We start from the raw sequence: 18,275 nt of genomic DNA, 5'->3' as shown, positions 1-18,275 counted from the left end.
ACGCGGCAAACACGACCGTAACGAGGGAACCATGAACTTCCTCACCGGCGGACTGACTGTGGGAAGAGGAACGGCCGAGTCCAGGAACAGAATTCCGACACTTCCCTACCGAAGGACGACCGAGAGGGAGAGAAAGCTCGGAAGGCGACTTCGGGCCCCACGTTGCTGCGTGCAGCCCTCCGAAGGCCAGCCCTGCAGAGCAGGGCCCCCGCGCAGACTGCCCAGTTTCTCCGCAGAAGTCAGGCAGCTGGAGAAACCAGGCTGAGCGTGAGGACCGGACACCCCGAGCCACCCCAGCACAGCGTGTCTGGCTGCTTCGCAGACCCCAGCTCGGCAGCGACTCCCCACCTCGGGTCTCCCGGGGGGATGGGGCTCCGATGCCGGGGGCTCGGCCGCGTTCCCACCCGGGCGGGGAAGGGTCTCCACGCTGCGGCATCCTCGGTGCCACCGCGCCGGGCCCTCCGGGGCGACCCGGCTGCCGACCCCGCCAGCGACAGCTCCGCCGAGGGCATGCGCTTTCCATCCCAAACAAACACACGCTTGGCACATCAGGGGTAAAAGACTTTATTAAGAAGTCTTCCTAAAAAGGCAGAGTCCTACCAGGCGATATATAGAAAGCATCGTGTGATTTCTTCCTAGAGATCCGCAGTCTCACCCTACGAAACCACGACCGCGGGAGCTCCGCTTCGCGAGCCAAGGCTCGTCCTGACAGCGGCAGGATGTGCGCAGAGCCAGCGACCGCTGAATCCACGCAGAGCCAGAAGGAAGGGGAAGGTCTGCAGGCTCACCTGAGGCTCCTACAGACGCAGACAAGCGCGGGGCTTAAATTTAGCAGCTGGCGGCACTTCCACAAAGCGAAGCAGCTCTCTGCCCCCTCTGCCGCCGGCTGCGCAGGGAGGGGTCAGGGCCAGCCGCACGCTCTCGCTGGAGAAACACAACGCTGGAAACGCAACCGCCCCTCGCCAGCCCGCACGGAGCGGCGTAATTCCCCATTGTACATCAAGCTTAAAGCAGAATGAAACCACAGCGTCCTCCTCTGCCTGCTGCTGTCGATCGCTGGCGACGTTTATACAGACGAATAAACTCCCCGCCCCTGAGGACACTCTAATCCCTACTGCATTACATCGCCATCTCCAGACCCTGCTCGGTTTTCATGTAATTAGCTCACAGTATTATTACTTGAGAGTTTTACTCTAAAATACATTAACTTTGTTTGGTTCTGCGGAGTTAATCACTGTACCCACAGAATCACAGAATCACAGAATCACAGAATAGTAGGGGTTGGAAGGGACCTCTGTGGGTCACCCAGTCCAACCCCCCTGCCGAAGCAGGGTCACCTACAGCAGGCTGCACAGGACCTTGTCCAGGCGGGTCTTGAATATCTCCAGAGAAGGAGACTCCACAACCTCCCTGGGCAGCCTGTTCCAGTGCTCCGTCACCCTCAGAGGGAAGAAGTTCTTCCTCATGTTCAGACGGAACTTCCTGTGCCTCAGTTTGTGCCCATTGCCCCTTGTCCTGTCACTGGGCACCACTGAAAAGAGCTTGGCCCCATCCTCCTGACACCCACCCTTCAGATATTTATAGGCATTTATAAGGTCCCCTCTCAGCCTTCTCTTCTTCAGGCTGAACAAGCCCAGCTCCCTCAGCCTCTCCTCGTAGGGGAGATGCTCCAGTCCCCTCACCATCCTCGTAGCCCGCGGTTACTGTGCCCTTCCTCTCCTAAACCAAGCAGCTCACTTCACCAGATGGCCAACCAGCCCGGGGTTGCTGGAAACCAATCAACAAGCATGCGCCAAGCTGAAACTCGCCCCACTCTTTCAAGCCAAAAAACTGCCTGCACTTCAAGAACCTAATTAGTTTTAACTACATATATGGAGCAGGGGGAAGAAAGTTTAATTACTCTGCAATTCTTCTGTCTGATGATCAACAGGAACGCGGTTTTGCTCACACAATTTCTTGGCAGTACGTTGAACGGCTGAATCTTGCCTTGTACCAGTACCTGAGCGACAACGGTGCCTGCAGATAACGTGATACACGCTGGACTACAGTAATTGCTATCAAAACAGCTTTCCTCAGAGGACTTCTACCAGAATACGTTCTCTCCCTCTCTATTTAAAAAAATAAAAATTCTGCTGCTGCACTTGCCAGTAACCACCAGTTCTGCTGCTGACACCACTTTGTACGTCAGCATGGCACCCATCCGCACGCAGACGGCATCTCGACAGCTCGGGAACCAGATCCGTGCGAACATAACTCCTCCTCCCAGGCAAGCAGAGCTGGCCAGGACGGACACGGGGCTGGAGCAGACCACGCGGCTCCACCAGCAGGCGCGGCCGATGGACGGGGCGTCAGTGGAGCTCTGGCACCTCGCATCAAAGGTTCACCTCTTCATCAGCCTGGGCACAGCGACAGCAGAGCTGCCCGGCATCCGCACCAGATGCGACTGGGTGTTGGGGAACGGGCAGCACAGCCTCGCGCCTGGCCTTCTGCAGGGACACGCCGTGTCGTTCGCGTCATCCCCAGCCCAGCTCACTGCCCCTCGGCCCGCCCTCCTGCCCACCCTGGATGCCCCACGGACACCCCACTTCGCTCACCGGGTCACGCTGAGCCACGCCGCGTTCACGAGGAGACCGCCACGTGCCCAGGGTCGAGTCCAGGGGCCAGTCATAAAACCAACGCATGGCAGCGTTTGCAAACGGGGTCTGCGTGGGGACGGCACGCAGCAAGCTGGGACTGTCACCGCACGGTCTGGGCAGGAACCCTGCCTCTGCCCAGCTTCCCGCACCACCCTGCTCCTCAGCCACCCCTTCCACCACAAACCTGCTCCCGAAAGCGCTTCCCGCCCCGCGCCGTGGAAGAGGACGCACCCACTCCAGGTCATCTTTCACCACTGTGTAAATTTAAACCCAGCAAACGTCTCGGGTAGGTAGCAGGGAGAGAAGAGCATCTACTGCGAGGCCACAAGGACCCAAGAGGTTCGAGCTGCACAAGCAGGGGAGGGAGTAAAAAAGTGAGACAGCTTATCCCGTCTAAGGAGAGCGCAGAGGGCACGCGTGTGCAAGCCAAGCCAAGGAAGGTTACGTCGGGAGCGCGGCTTCATGGCTTGTTGCAGATAACGGTTTCGACCACAAAAGTGTTTTCGAAGTGACGAATGCGACGACAGTTCCCAGCCTCGCGTCGACTGATACCTAGAAGGGATCGAAAGAGAGGAGAAATTCAACGAGTGACAATCTGCAAGGGGCCTTTAAGTACACCAGTACTCAAAACCAAGTAAATGCATATATTGAAATTAAGGATTTTTTTGCCGCAGTATTGCCATTTGTATAGAAGATTCATACTGCTGATTTTCATGAAATCATTTTAAGGCAGTCTGATGTTCCCTCTTCACAATTTTTTCCATATATTAGGAACTTAATTAACGGCAATCTGCAGATCTAATCTGCTCTGAACAGTTGCCACTGAAGCGGGTGTCTCCACTGGGGAAATTTTCCCAAGGGTTCCCACCAGCGCTGCTACGAGTTCAGCCTCAGGAGCCCACACGTGCATGAATCGCCGGCTGCTGCAGCCCTTCCCTCAGTGCTTCTGCGGGGCTGACAGACGCCAAACCGCAGCGAGCACCCATCTGCAGCAGCAGCACCCCCGGTCTGGGTTGGGATGAATTAGATGGGAAACACTTCAGACGGTCTCCGGTGCGCTCACACCCGCAGGGAAACCTCCCCTCCCGCCACGCAGAGGCCGGCGCGGCCGCAACAGCAGCAAGGACGACCGCGAGGCGGGGGAAAGCGAGCTCGGGCAGGCCAACAGGGCAAGGCTCTCACGTCTCCCCGTGCTCCTCCGCTCCAGCCTGTAGGTCTCCTTGCCGCTGCACAGGCGGTAGATGAAGGAGCCGAGCTGCTCCACGTCACCGACGTGCTCCGTCGCGATCATCTCCTCCTGGATTATGTATGTCTGAGGCAGGTAGGTCCCTTTCTGAAATGACAGAGTTTCCACCAAAATAAAGCGCGAGCGGTGCCGTGACCTCCTCCTCGAGCAGAACTGTGAAAGCTGGAGGCCTGGTACTCTCCCACGGACACCGAGAGCTCCGCAAACGGCAAACCGCAGCGGTAACCACGGCAAGACGGAAAGCAGGGAAATGTTTCTTTTTTCCCTTGATTCCTGCTCAGTAAGCACCCGAGGGAAGCGATCTGCCGCTTGCCCGCGTCACCTTGGTCAGGTTGATCCATCACGCCAGCGTTACCACGCTGCCTGCAAACCCAGCATTTCAGCTGGACCCCCGCAGCCTTCGCTCCCCGTGAAGGCTCAGCGCCCTCAGTGCCAAGGCCTCCTTCCGCAGACACGGCAGCTGTGGCTTCCCACGAGCTTCCAGCTCGGGAGCCGGCTCGAGACAAGCGTACCAGACCAGGGGGACGGCAGCGGTACCTTCACGTTAACCAGCAGCTCCCACAGGTTGCGAGGAGGCATCACGACGGTTGTGTTCAGCTCGATGACGTAGCACTTGTCCAGCGTTAGGTCGTGGTAGGCCGTCAGACCCTGCAGGCCAAGCACAAAAATCACGGAACTGAGCCTTTCGCAGTGAAACGTGGCTGTGAATGAAGACGGGTGGAAAGAGGAAATTCAGGGAAGATGGGAAGCTGCTAGAAGCAACAAAACCTCTCCAAGGACCTCCCTACCAAGCAGGGTTGGAAGATCTCAGACAGGGCCTTGGGAAGGCGGGCAGCTCAGTAACGAGGTCATTGCAGACGTACGTGACAACACAGAATCCCAGCATGGCAGGGGTTGGCAGGGCCCTCTGTGGGTCACCCAGCCCAACCCCCTGCCCAAGCAGGGTCACCCACAGCAGGGGGCACAGCACCGCGGCCAGGCGGGGCTGGAATATCTCCAGAGAAGGAGACTCCAGAGACAGCAGTGCCAGCGCTAGGCCACGAGCACTGTGCCGGTGGACCCCGGCTCAACCCTCTGCTGCACCCGCAAGGGCCCCGGGATTGCTCCTTACTCGCTGGAAGTCGTGGATGATGTCCGCAGGGTCGCTCCCTCCAAACTGGGGCACAGGGACGTTGATTTGCTCGTAGTTCTCCTCCAGGTAGATCTTGACGTCCTCGTGCAGCTCCAGCTGCCCTCTGAACGGCGAGTACAGCGAGTCTTCGTAGCGGACGCCGCAGTGAAACACGCTCTCGCGGGGCAGCTGCGGGGACGAGATCCGGCTGGAGCTACAACGCTCGCACACCCCACTGACAACTACAGCAAGCGCAAGAAACACACCCGTACTGGGTAAAAACACCCTTTTCAAACGGATGCTTGAGAGTATTTCAAGCTCAGTCTGTTTACCAGAAACCACTCTTGACGAAGGTAGTGTAGAACACGCTTGCGGAGTGACCGCGCTCCCCTCCTGCTAGCAAGGTCCCAAGGGAACGAAGGATTCCCCGCGGGGCTTCACCAGGGGTAATTCAGGAAGGCAAACCGGCTGCCTGGGGGCTCTTCGATTTCACAGCCAGGCTGCGTTCCCACCCCTCCACGGACACCGCTTCCAGTCACTGCGTTTTTCTACGTAAGGCACCCAGGCCTGGGGCAAGCAGAGTGTAGGTTCTAAAGGCACTGATAGCTTGGAGATGGCCGCTGCGCTAAAACAAGGTGGCCTCACCTCACCGCCCAACCGGAGCTGCGGCTCCGCAGGGCTCCAGAGGCGCGAGCTGCAGCAGAGGGACGAAGTCCGAGCACAAAGATCCCAGGGACAAACTACAGCCGTCACAGACCCCACCGCCGTGGTCCCCACAGCACCTCCGACCACGCCGTGTGACGGGCCGCGGCTGCCGTTCGGTACGGCAGGCAGGCAGCGCGGGTGGCAGCGGGCGGCCCCGGGGCGGGTGACGGGCTGAACGCTCTCCACAGCCCGGCCGACAGCCGTCCCTCTGCGCCGGTGCTGCGTCCCACAGGGAAGGGTCCACGCCACTAGCTACAGGTGCCGTCACACCAACATGGCGGCGTGTGGGAGGCCCACCCGCTGTCACAGCGTTTCCAGACCGGGTATGAATGAGCACGGGTAATAAAGCACTGACGTAGCTCGAAACAAAGACTGAAAATTAATGTGACAGCAAGAAAACTTCTGGAGCGAGGGAGTGGTAAAGACTACAGTGCTGCGTGGGTGAGTGCCGGCCGCAGAGACCAGGGCAGCCGGCAGTCCGGGGGAACTCAGTCACCAACGGCTGCTCCGCAGCAGAACACGGCCCCAGCACAACCCACGCTCCGGGGTCTCTTGGCTAAACGCTCGGGGAGCCACGGAGCTCAGCAGCTTGCTCCTTAGAAAGCAGCTCTGCCCTGTCTCCTTCCCTGCGCGCTGGCCCACCGCCGTGGGCCAGCCCAGGCTTTGCAAAGACTACGCGGAAGACAAGGTGAGGGATTCAGTGGAGGTCGAGGGCTCATCTTCCATCCCATCTCCCACGTCCTTTTCACTCCTCCGCTTCCCTTATTAATGGCAGCACCTATTTCTGTCAGGCCTTCAGAGCTCTGCCGTGCCAGGACCCAACACACGCACCGCAGACGGCTGGTTCGCCTTGCCCACACGCCCTGCTCTCCCCCGGGCTCGCTGTCCCCTCGCGAGCAGCCACGCGTTCAGACCGCCCGACCCCCGACAGCAGCAGGTTTAAAACGCAGAAAACAACAAAAAAGAGAAAAAAAGGCAAACAAAGGCAGAAGGGGTGGAAGAGCAGGGTTTGTGGAAGCTGAGCCTGAGCCCACCGCTGAAGACCAGCCCCGTCTGCAGTGCCCAGGGGACCGGCTCCCGAGCCGCCGCAGCGCAAAGCAACACGTGAAATACGCAACCGCACCGCGCTTTCCGAGGTGGAAGGGGTTTGCCTGGCTGCTCCAGGACAGCCAGCGGTCCTTCCCAGCCAGCCCCTACCTGGGTGACGAAGAAGTATCTGTACACGTACATGGCTGCAAAGACCGAGCCCAGGAGCAGCACGAGGAGACCCATGGTCAGGTAGCAGACGCCGCTGAGCGATGACCTCCGGCCCCGCACCGCCGGAGCCGGCTCCTCCTGCGAGACAGAAACGAGAGCGCCGGTCAGGGCGGCTGCCGCTGCAACGGAGCAGAAAATCAACGCCATTTTATACGCAAAGGTGCGCAGACGAAGGAGGCGGGCACCGTCCTGCAAAGCGACTTCACATCTGGCAGCACTCTGGAGAGAGCAAAACACGTATTTTCCTCTCCCACCCCACAAAGACAGCGATTCCTCTCTTTACGTATATATATGTGTGTGAACATACACACACCCCTGCGTACTCTGCTTCCCACCAGCTGCTCAGCACAAAGTCAAGCTCTGCTTCGGTGGGCGATGAGGAGCAATGGAAGAAAAGGAAATCAGGAACAGTTCCTGGCTGCCGAACGGAACAGCATTTATGTACTTCTACTCAAAAACATTTAGCGAGACGCTGCCACTCTCGCAGCACTTTTCAGGGGAAGTTTTCAAGGTGGAAGCTCCTGCTCTCAGAGAGGCACCTCCTCACCGCGCTGGGGTGAGCCGACCCAAACCGCCGTGCTGATCTCAGCTTCGTTTTCAAGCAGATTCCTGCCCACCTTCCAGGAATCCACAGGCTCAGGGCACCAGAAGCAAACCTACCTGCCATTTGGAGAGCGCTGCCCAAGCTACACAGACAGGAGCCAGCTCCTCTCGCTGCGGCCCTGGCGAAGGAGGGCAGTGCTAGGGCAGGGTTACCCCCCGGGGACCGCTCATCCCAGCCCGCGACGCGCTCGCCCTCCCCACCAACCCAACCCTCCGCGTTCAGCAGAAGACACGAGGCCTTCCCGAAGCAGCTGGTTCGGCAGCATCCCGGTTTCCACGCAGAGGAGCTGCGAGCTGCCCTCCGCGGCGCGGGCAGGCAGGGAGAGACGTGCCGGGGAGGGCTCCTGCAGACCGATCCCCCCCGCAGCCCGCGCTCCGGGGGCTTGGTCAGGAAGACGACAGGTTAACCATGAGCCAGCAGTGTGCCCTGGCTGCCAAGAAAGCCAATGGGATCCTGGGTGCATCAAGAAGAGTGTGGCCAGCAGGACGAGGGAGGTTCTCCTTCCCCTCTACACTGCCCTAGTGAGGCCTCATCTACAGTACTGTGTCCAGTTCTGGGCTCCCCAGTTCAAGAAAGATGAAGAGCTACTGGAGAGAGTGCAGCAGAGGGCTACGAGGATGAGGAGGGGACTGGAACATCTCCCCTACGAGGAGAGGTTGAGGGAGCTGGGCTTGTTCAGCCTGGAGAAGAGAAGGCTGCGAGGGGACCTTATAAGTGCTTACAAATATCTGAAGGGTGGGGGTCAGGAGGATGGGGCCAAGCTCTTTTCAGTGGTGCCCAGTGACAGGACAAGGGGCAATGGGCACAAACTGAGGCACAGGAAGTTCCAGCTGAACATGAGGAAGAACTTCTTCCCTCTGAGGGTGACGGAGCCCTGGCCCAGGCTGCCCAGGGAGGTTGTGGAGTCTCCTTCTCTGGAGATATTCAAGACCTGCCTGGACAAGGTCCTGTGCAGCCTGCTCTGGGTGACCCTGCTTCAGCAGGAGGGTTGGACTAGATGACCCACAGAGGTCCCTGCCAAGCCCTACTATTCTGTGATTCTGTGACGCTCTCTCCACGGCCAGCCAGAGACCCGTCCGAGCTGGCGGAACAGATCCATTGGGTCTCCTGCGCCTGAGGCAAGGACACCCCAGGACCCCTGCGGCACCCATGGGGAGCCCACCAGCCGGGGAGCCCCACCAGAGCCGCAGCCCCTCTGCCTCCTCGTCCCTCCCGGCCGACGCCGACCGCTCCAGCCATCGGCTGCTCCCTTTCCAGCCACAGTCCGGCTGGTAACCGCAAAGGCCAAACCGCTCCGGGAGAGCTACGATTCCAGCCCCCTCCAGGAGAAATTCGCCTGCATTGACGTCTCCTTTGCCCCCGGTGCTGAGACCCGCGGCGCCTCTGCCCACCGCCAGCTCCCTGCGCTGCAGCGTCGGCCTCGCAGGGCTCGCTGCCGCTGCTCCAGCAAATACAGGGCTGAGCAAACCGACAAACGCCACGCTTTACGGTCACTTCCCGTCTTCCCCTTCTCCTCCAGACGAGGGGCAGCAACTGTGACAAGCCACAAAGAAAAGAGAAAGAAACAAAAAAAATCTCCTGCTCGAGGAAGTTTAAAGGCTCCCCGACGTGAACTGCTAGGACCGAGAAGTCACGCTATGTCAAGCGTTTCGCAGACTGCCCCAGCTATTTGCCACCAGAGTGCAGACAGCGGGGGAGAGGAGGAACGAAAAGCTCTCCTGCTGCCGACATCGACGCACGGCTGGGAGAATGTTTAACGCTCCGCCAGCGACCTACATCCGCAAGGTGCCAGGCTCCCACGACGGATAACGCACTGCTCGCTTCCTCGGTGAGCAGCAAGCGCTAACTCCATGGAGAGCTCGAGGAAGGTTCAAAAGGACACAGCAGCTCCAAGAGAAAAAAAAAAAAAAATTACTCCCACTAAAAGAAAAACCATGTTTGAAGAATGGTAGGGAGGGGCAAACAAGCCCTCGCTGGTTTGCTCTCTGCTAGAGCAGGTCTGGGCTCTTGGCACAGCCCCGGACGCAGCGGGACATCCCACCCCTCACCACGAGCTCGGCTCCCCACAAAGAGCTCCTGGCTTGGGGAAAATGCCCGAGTTTCACATTTTGGGAGAAGGCCGGGGAAGCTAAGCAGAGCTTTGCCCTGGGAGAAGTTACAGAAAACCAGGAAAAACCAACAAAACCTCAAATTCTGAAGGAAAAAAGAAAAACCTCTCCCACAGAGGGACCGGCGTGGGAGGGAAGCCTGGCTGTGCTCCGCAGGCGCAACCTCCAGCCTGCAGCACGGGAATCAAGCCCGAAAGCCGGAGGAAAGCAGAGCAGGGGAACCACCGACGCCCGCCAGACCCGGTCGAGGGCACCCGCTGCTGAGCCAGCTCTCCTGCACCGCAGACCCAGGGACAAGAGGGGTCTGCAGCCCGGGGCTGAGCTCCCCAGGCAAGACGAGAGCGGGCAAGCACTCGCTCCCGGCTGGAGACTTCACTCCCCGGCGCTGGCATCTGGGCTTCCGCAGCACCTCGCTCGCCTCTGCGTCCCTCCCTCCTCTGCAAAGCAGGACCGACGTCTGCACAAGCGATTTTCTTCTAGCAAGAACCGCGCAGATTCCCAGCGGGACTGCCATGGACTTGTGTCCTCCGTCTTCCTGAAGAACTTCAGTCTTTTAAAAAAAATGCAGAAGTCCTTGGAGGTCCTGAGCCTTTGGACGCACGACGCCAGCAGAAGCTGCCAGCAAGATCCATACCCAGCGAGGCGTTGCCTTTGATATTTCTCCTGAAGATGGTACAGGCTTATGAACAATAGATATTTGATTCTATCACTCCTCCGTCACCGATGTCTTGCTGAAGATGACAGGAGTGAGGAAATCAAAGCAGTCACGTCGCCCAGGGAGGTTGTAGAGTCTCCTTCTCTGGAGATATTCAAGACCCGCCTGGACAAGATCCTGTGCAGCCTGCTGTAGGTGACCCTGCTTCGGCAGGGGGGTTGGACTGGGTGACCCACAGAGGTCCCTTCCAACCCCTACTATTCTGTGATTCTGTGATTCTGTGCCTTGCTCCCTCCGGAGCCACACGCAGCCTCGGCAGAGATGGGCTCAGCTCACGCCCTGCTCCTGCTTCTCCAGCTTCGCAAACAGCTCCGAGTTCTCCCCAAACCATTTTTCCTGCATTTCTGAAACAGGCAGGTTTGAAATCTTTCGTTTTAGGTGTAGCAGGGCCTGATGAGCAGGGGACACAGCTCGGCAAGCATCTAAATATACACTCCCAACAGGGACAGAAGCTTGGGGCAACTAAAAATAGCAGATGCGATTCTGACGACTGACAAGCGAGGAGAGAAACGCGACGCAGCGCAAATACTCCAAGGGATGTGGTTTGGAGAGCAGCGCTATCTGCAAGGCAGCAGAACATGTCCTGCCTCTCGGGGAGGCCGCCTGTCTCGCGGGAGCAGCAGCCTCGGCTCTCAGCGCAGAGGACGGACTGACGTAACCACAGCCACGGCTTCCTCAAAGCAAGCAGGCTCGAAACCCGAGAAACCCACATCAGAACATCGAACTGATCTCGCCGTTTACTCATTTCTGGTAACCAAAGGCCAGCATGGACTACTGGGAAAGAAATCAGTTCACGGTCTCTACCTCCAGCACATCGAGCCCGGTACTCGCAGCCAGAATCAGTTACTGCTTTATAAAACGTACGGACCCGCGACGGCAACACCTGCGTTGGCTTCAGACGGGAAACCGCCCGGGCTGCCCGCTGGCACACGGCAGCGCTGCCGCAGCGGGTGCGCGCTGGTCCGGGCCCTCGGCCCCTCCGACGCGCCGGGCTCGGATTCCAGCGCCAGCTCCCGGGCGCGACCCCCACGTCCGCGCAGACGCGGCCCCGCTCCCCCTCCCGCACACGAGGCACAGCCCCCTCGCCCACCCACCCCACGCAGAGCATCCCTTTGCGGGGTAAACTGTAGGGCAAGGAGGTCCAGAGGTGCCTCCCAGAGAGGGTAACTCCCACCAGGCTGTCAGATCCAGGGGAGCTTGGTGGTGAACAGCCCCCAGGGACGGCCGGAGCAAGCAGGGGGGCTGGAGCGATCGCCAAGCTAGGGCTCTGCAGAAGGGAGAGCGAGAGACCACGCGCAGGGAAAAGGCAGAGGAAGGAAGACAAGCACGGGGGGAGGAACAGGGAGAGAGAACCCATCGCAGCGACGGCAGCTCAGCCTCGCACCCACCAAAGCATCTCCCACGCCCCACAAAAGGCTCCTCCGGCAGACGGACAGGAACACGCGGTCCTGTCCTCAAGAGCAGTTATGCTTGGAGGGAGGAGGAGGAGTGAAATGAGGAGAAACACCAGGCGATGGCGAGCGGGGCAGAGCACCAGGGCCTGGGCGGTCACCGGGGTCAGTGCTCAGCACCAGCAACGAGAGGCCCCTGAACGAGCCCGTTACCCGGACAGAGAGTCCCTCCGGGCCGAGCAGCATCGGGTCAGAAAGAAAGTAACGTGTGTATGCATGGAGAGATACATATATACACACACACATATATGGCACACGGTTTCCAAGGCAACCGAACTCCCTGCGCGCAGCACTTGAGCAGCGCTCGTGCAGGGCACGCAGTGGCATTTCCACGGAGAACACAGCTGACGGCCTGGGGACTCACAGATGCCTGGAAGCCAGAAGAAAAAAAAAAAAAAGGTCTCTAATTAAGAGACTATCACAGCCGAAGGCAAAAAGGTCACAATAAATTAATCTAATCACATCTTCAAATGACACCACCGCACACGACAAAGCCACCTGCCTCCGGAGTCACTTCGCAGCACTGGAAATGAGAATCTCAGAACCAACCACGGGCTAATTAGAACCCCCAGCTTTGTGCTACAGGACAAAGGCAGCAGGATGTTAAAAGTGCAGCCCAGGGTGTGGGAGCTCCGAAGCGCTCAGCGATCATACTCTCCTTCTCCCCTGTCAGCAAGAGAGATATGAGCCCCCCTCTCTTCTCCTTTTTCCATCCTTTCTGGAACTAAGGGGCTGCTTCTCCTCCTTCTTCGCACAGGGGTGAGGAATTCATTTCCATATGTATTTTTTATTTTGGTTTCTTGGCAGAGGCACAACAACTTCCAGCTGGCGCTTTTCCAGCCTCCCGCTCCTCCTTCCCAGGAGTAAAGCCACGCAGAGCATTAGCAGAGCCAGCACAGCCCCTTGGGAAAACCGGGCTGTTCCCAGCCGGCACACAGCGGGAGCCCCGAGCACCACTCTGAGCAGACAGGCAGGCAGAGAGAAAACAAACTGCTGTGATGAAGAGGCAAAAAACGTCCCAACCCGGGTGTTCAACAGCCTGACTGCCCAAACAGAGCGCCAGATACGCACGGCCTGATCTCCAGGCACCAGCAGGAGCTGCAGCCTCCTGCCGTGAGGACAGGGAGAAGAGCCCTGCCCGGGCAGCTCCACCACCGCAGCGCGAAGGCTCCGCAGACCCCGCCGGGGAGCAGGCACAGCCAAGAGAAAGCCAGGGGCGTGGGGCTTTTTTTGCAGCCCTGAAGTGGGAGGCGGCATTAAAAGCAAGGGAATTTTCCCCAGGAGCAGAATGAAGGCCAAGCTTTGGCATCGGGTCTCAGAACCTCTCCAGAGCGATTAAAGACAAAAGGCAGCGCAAGGAAGAGCGAAGCAGAGCGGCTGCTCTGGGAACAGGGGAAGCTCCTGCATCGAGGGGCTGGCAAAGCTGAAGAGACAGACTTGATTCAGAGGTAAAGACCCACGCAGGTGGGCAGACGCCTGACTCCTTAAAGACCTTTCACCAATGCCAAAAATATCCAAGAACATTGAGAAACCGAGGCAGGAAATGCCAACAGCTTGTTCTCAGTGTAGTGTCTTCCTTCTCCGCCCCGGTGACGAGACGCTGCTGCCAGCCGCCCCCACAGCCCGCCCGCCCGTTACGCCTTCCGCGTGGCTGGGCAAGGGCAAGCCACAAGCCCGGGTGCCCACCAGAGCGACGAGCCGCCCCGTGGCGGGGCAGCGGGGCCGCGCGCTTGGGAAGGAGCTGGGCAGACTTCCCTTCTGGCAGCCACACACTCACCTTTTTCCAGACTGAAGTTGTACAATTGCTCCAACATAGAGCAAACCCACCCAGAACCCGCGCGAGAGGCCCAGGGAGCCCTGGGCACGAGGCAAGAGAGCTGGCGATCGGTTTGGCAAAAGGCGTGAAGGATCGGGTGCTGTCTCGACACATCTGAGCGCAGAAAACGTGAGAGGGGCAAAGACCTCCACAGGCGTCAGAAGGTGTCACAGGACTCCACCTGAAGCTGTTTGCTGTCAGTGATGGCTGCAGATCCTGACGGAGCAGCAGAGCAGAGCACTCGCTTGAACGCCGCGGCTGGGCTCTAAGCGCTGCCTCCCCGCAGGGAGCTCCACGTCCAGACGGCTTTGGGGTCCAAAGAGATGGACAATTTAGACCTACAGCACCCACCTCTGAGCATCTACAGCCAGGCAGGCAGACGGCCAAGAGCAGATCAGCCATTTCGGATGTCGCCAAGGGCAAGCCAAGCGCTGCTGATCTGGCTGCCGCCGGTCAAGCCATCACTGTCCCAGCTCACTCTTCCACTGGAGCGGCCGGCAGCAAGGAGGACACAGCCATGCCCAAGATGCTGACGAGCTGGGACAGCCAAGGTACCGCCGTCTGCCGGCTCTGCAGGCGAGAGGGGCATCGGAGCCATAAATGCTGTCTGCTCCCAGCGCGGGGGTCACAGTCCGGCGCTTCCCAGAGTCCAAGCGGAAGAATCTTAACAAGGAACCAGATTTCAGGTTACAACATCTGCCTCTCCCCTGAAAATCAGGACGTGCACAGCGTCACACCGCAAAATGAAGTCACTGCTCTCCTTCAGCAGCACTGGCAGCGAGCACCTCAAAACCCTGACAGTCAGCCCTACGCTCCAAAACTCATCCCAAGGAAACGGTGCCCAGGTTAACAACAGCAAGAGAGAGGAGGCAAATTCACCCTTCTCAGCTTTATTGTTCAAGCTGACTTCAACAGTGGGGCATGGCAGCAAGGAAGACAACTCTGCAAAGCAAGCGCAGAGGGATGGATTAAACAACCCCAAACCCCTCGCGCTGTCCTCCACCAAACAGTAGCTCTGGCATTAAAACACAACCCAACACACGACTAGGTTCCCACACATCACCTGGAGAGAAAATACCCGCCCAGGAGTGAAAACGCCTTTCCCATCTCCCCCAAACCCATTAACGAGCAAAGCTTTGGTCGCACAGAAGCAGGAACTGCCAAACGGCGCCGGGGACAACTGACCCTCCGCAGGCCGGGCAGCGATGCCGTGCCACCGGGCAGCCCCTGCCCCGCACAGCCCCGCAGCAGCGCGGTGTGACGACGCGGTGACAGCCAGCGATCTGCTCCCCACGGCTCGGCACAGGGCTTCTCACGGCAGAGCGCGCAGGGCTCCTGCCCGCGGACGGGACCTCCAGCGCCGCACCGTCAACACACGCAGCGCCTGCCGCAACGCTGCTGCCTCGCGCTTACACCCGGGTCATCTGTTCCCTGCAAAACTGCTTCTTTTTGAAGATATTTGTTGGTTTTCTGTGTTTTGCCAAAGAACTCGTGCCAAAAGCAGGCAGGCGCAACGGGTTCTTCCCACGCGAAGGGCCTACGTGCACCTACGCGCAAAGCTGCGCTGGCTTCGGCTCCCCCGCAGCTCTGGGAGAACGCACACCTCCAGACAGACACTGCAAGTTTCTCCGTCTCCAGCTCTTCACTCTGCACCTCCCTGGTGAAAGACCTCTCCGCGTCTCCAAGTTCAGCTGCATTTATGGCATTTCAGCTAGAAATAGTCATTCCCTCTCTTCATCCCCCTGCCAATTTTAGCCAGATCCTTTGTCACGCTCAGCTGGAATATCAAATATTCATGCCCAGAGTCCAGTAAGATACTCAAGCCTGACATTTCACTAGAGCAGATCCTGCAAGGGTTCAGAGACGTCTGTCCAGTTCAGCCCTTTTCCTCCGCTTCCCAGGCATCCCCAAAGCACAGCGGACCGAGGAGCAGTGACAATGCAACACCCGCGAGCTCGCTGCCAGGACTCCTCGCCCCTACTCTCTGGGACACATCAGCGTCACAGACATCTTCCTGCCTGCCATGTCCTGGCCTTCACGGAGCACCTGCCAAAACTCACAAGCTGTGGAAGCCGCCGCTGAATCATTTCCCAGCTCTGGCTCCTATCGCTGGGACTGAAGCTGTGAGATCAAAGAGGAAAGGAACGCCGAGCATCGCGTCTGCATGTCACCAATGCCATTTTGCTGCAAGGCAGCTCGAGCAAGACACACACAGACAGGAATTATTGGCAGCAGGGGAGAGAGCATGGCAAGAAATGCCGGCCCCGGAAAGCCCAACCCCACACCGCCGGCGTTTTACAGAGCAGCACACCGCCTCGGTCCAGCGCAGCACAAACCAAAGAACCCAGCGTCACGACACCACGAAACGCAGCGCCAGGGAACGGCCCCCTTCTTGTCAGCGGCTGTGCTGCTCCCTGACACCCTCCCGCTGCACCGACTCACCCCAGCCAGCTCCTGCCCTTCGGTCACGACGGGCCTTACGCCGGTTTTCCAGCACGCCCGTCCGCTGGAATCAACAGACTGCTGAAGAGTCTTCGTCCTACACCCACAGGTTTATCTTCCTTTGTGGCTCATGTGGGCTTAAGAGCACAGCACAGTGACCCCCAGGAGCCAGCGCAAGGCCCAAGGCAATGCAAAGAACCCAGGATTTATTATTTGCTACCTAAGCCACTTTCATTCACCTAGCAGGACCTGAACCGGAGTAATTTTCACTGCCGCACTAATGATGGAAATAAGCTTCTGTTAATTTTTATTTATTATTATTTTTTTAAACGACTTTTCTGACAGCGCAGGTGAGAAGGAGCCAGATCCTGCCCGAGCTCGTGCGGGACTGGCAGAACGACCGATTTCCCAGCCCTGGAAAGCTGGTGTTACGGCAGCACGAGCTGGAAGTCCAGCGTGCCAGCCAGCTTTCAGGGCTGGACATCCAAGGCGGGAGGAAGCCTACCAGCTTCTTTTGTCTGCAGTTAGGAAAGATGCAGTCTGGAAATCACTGACAGATCGCAGCTGGCCACGCGTCCCCACTACAGGTTTCTGCACAGCTCCTGGCGTTAGACGAACGGAGGCAATCCTGACAGGCTGAGCGCATCCCGAGGCTGACGGCACAGCTGAGAGCTGCAGCCGCTTCCCCGCGTGATGCGAGAGACCTTTATGACACACGCGACTCCCTGAACCCCTGCAGAACCCCGCGACCCCCTGAAGCCCCTGCTGCAGAGCAGGCCATTCCCACCCGCCCCACAGGGCCCGTGCGGAGCGACGCTCTGCGCTGCCGCAGGGACGGGGTTTTCTGACACAGGGAGACACCCGGGTTTGACAAATGACCAAACTGCACGTGCAGTTTGGGGCATTTAAGCGGAACACAGAAATAAGCCTCCTGCTCTGCCACAGCAGCACTGGGACAAGGCGGGCTTGATGCCGTGGGTCAAGCCCCCCCCTCCGGAGAACAGCCTCCCACTGCGGGGGTTCCAAGCCGGGGGTTCCAAGCCGGGGGTTCTGCAGCACCAGAGACTTCGGGAACGCTCAGCTCCCGGCCAGACACGCCAGCGCCCACTTCACCCGCCCCTCCTCGAGAGCGGCACCGGCCGCGGCACCACTGGGCCGTGCCCAGCTCTGCCCGCGACTCCCGTGGTCTGGACGGGACTCGTCCCTACCCCGAGGCCCCGGCCACGCTCTGCATCCGCCCGGGATGCCCCAGCGCCTGCGCTCCCGTCGCGCCTGGCAGGGTCCCAGCCGACACCCATCGCCTGGAGCCAGCAGAGCCGTTCACCTCCCGCCTCGGAAGCTGCAGAGCACCCCGAGCGCTGCGCTTACAGAATCACAGACTGGTTGGGGTTGGACGGGACCTCAAAGACCACCCGGTTCCAGCCCCCCCGCCCTCGCTTCTCATCCCGCTCCAGCACCAGCCGCCTCGCTCCTCGCCTCTCCTCCGCGCCCACCCCCAGCCTTCGAGATGTCCGGGTGTGAAATCCACCCACGGGCGCTCGACCCCAAACCGCGCTCCCCCACGGAAAGCCGCCCAGGGCCGAGCCGCGACGCCCGCGCCGGCACCCAAGGCTGCTCGGTCCCCGTCACGCCACGGCCAGCGCGCCCCAGCCCCTCCGGCTTCTCCCGGCTCCCCCGGCCCCGGACGCCTCCACCGCACCCGGGAGCCCCCGCACACAGAGCCGGGAGCCCTCCGCCCCCGCCCCGCACGCACAGCCGGGAGCCCCGGGAGCCCCCCGCCCCGCACTCACGGCGCCCGCCGCCCCATCGCCCGCCTTCGCCTTCTCCGCCTTGAGCCCCGCCGGCGGCAGCTGCACGCCCAGCTTCACCATGGCCCCGGCACCGCCCCTGGGAGGGGCCTCTGACACGCCACGCCTCCGGCACCGCCCCTGGGAGGGGCCTCCGCCACACCACGCCTCCGGCACCGCCCCTGGGAGGGGCCTCTGCCGCGCCACGCCTCCGGCACCGCCCCTGGGAGGGGCCTCTGCCACACCACGCCCCCGGTACCGCCCCTGGGAGGGGCCTCCGCCGCGCCACGCCTCCGGCACCGCCCCTGGGAGGGGCCTCCGCCACGCCACGCCCACCTCCGGGGCGCAAATGGGGGTGTGCAGGGGGGGGCTGCCTCGGCGCCCCCGGAGCTGCTGC

At 60.0% G+C, this 18,275-nt stretch overlaps 1 protein-coding gene across 2 annotated transcripts; it reads right to left on the bottom strand.

Moving 5' to 3' along the window:
• Positions 1-556: 556 nt before the first annotated feature.
• ITM2C (integral membrane protein 2C) lies at positions 557-17,987 on the bottom strand. Of its 2 annotated transcripts, XM_075417537.1 has the most exons (6): positions 17,882-17,987; positions 6,896-7,033; positions 4,994-5,182; positions 4,420-4,530; positions 3,819-3,969; positions 558-3,188 (listed from the first exon to the last, which is right to left on the bottom strand). In XM_075417537.1, exons 1-6 carry the CDS (start codon positions 17,960-17,962, stop codon positions 3,097-3,099), a joined length of 762 nt encoding a protein of 253 aa, XP_075273652.1. In that variant the 5' UTR covers positions 17,963-17,987; the 3' UTR covers positions 558-3,096. The 2 variants fall into 2 exon arrangements, with proteins under 2 accessions (XP_075273653.1, XP_075273652.1); XM_075417538.1 differs by lacking the exon at positions 6,896-7,033 and having other exon boundaries at positions 557-3,188.
• Positions 17,988-18,275: the final 288 nt, after the last annotated feature.

The sequence above is a fragment of the Opisthocomus hoazin genome, chromosome 4 (assembly GCF_030867145.1).
Source record: "Opisthocomus hoazin isolate bOpiHoa1 chromosome 4, bOpiHoa1.hap1, whole genome shotgun sequence".
In the NCBI taxonomy this organism is placed as follows: domain Eukaryota; kingdom Metazoa; phylum Chordata; class Aves; order Opisthocomiformes; family Opisthocomidae; genus Opisthocomus; species Opisthocomus hoazin.
This window is presented reverse-complemented; position numbering and strand designations above follow the sequence as displayed.

Coding starts and splice junctions, on each gene's coding strand:
- ITM2C (XM_075417537.1), bottom strand. CDS start 17,962: ATGGTGAAGCTGGGCGTGCAGCTGCCGCCGGCGGGGCTCAAGGCGGAG. Junction 5,183..6,895: donor GATACTTCTTCGTCACCCAG/GTAGGGGCTGGC, acceptor TCGTCCCCGCAG/CTGCCCCGCGAGAGCGTGTT. Junction 4,531..4,993: donor TCATCCACGACTTCCAGCGA/GTAAGGAGCAAT, acceptor CTTGGCCTGCAG/GGTCTGACGGCCTACCACGA.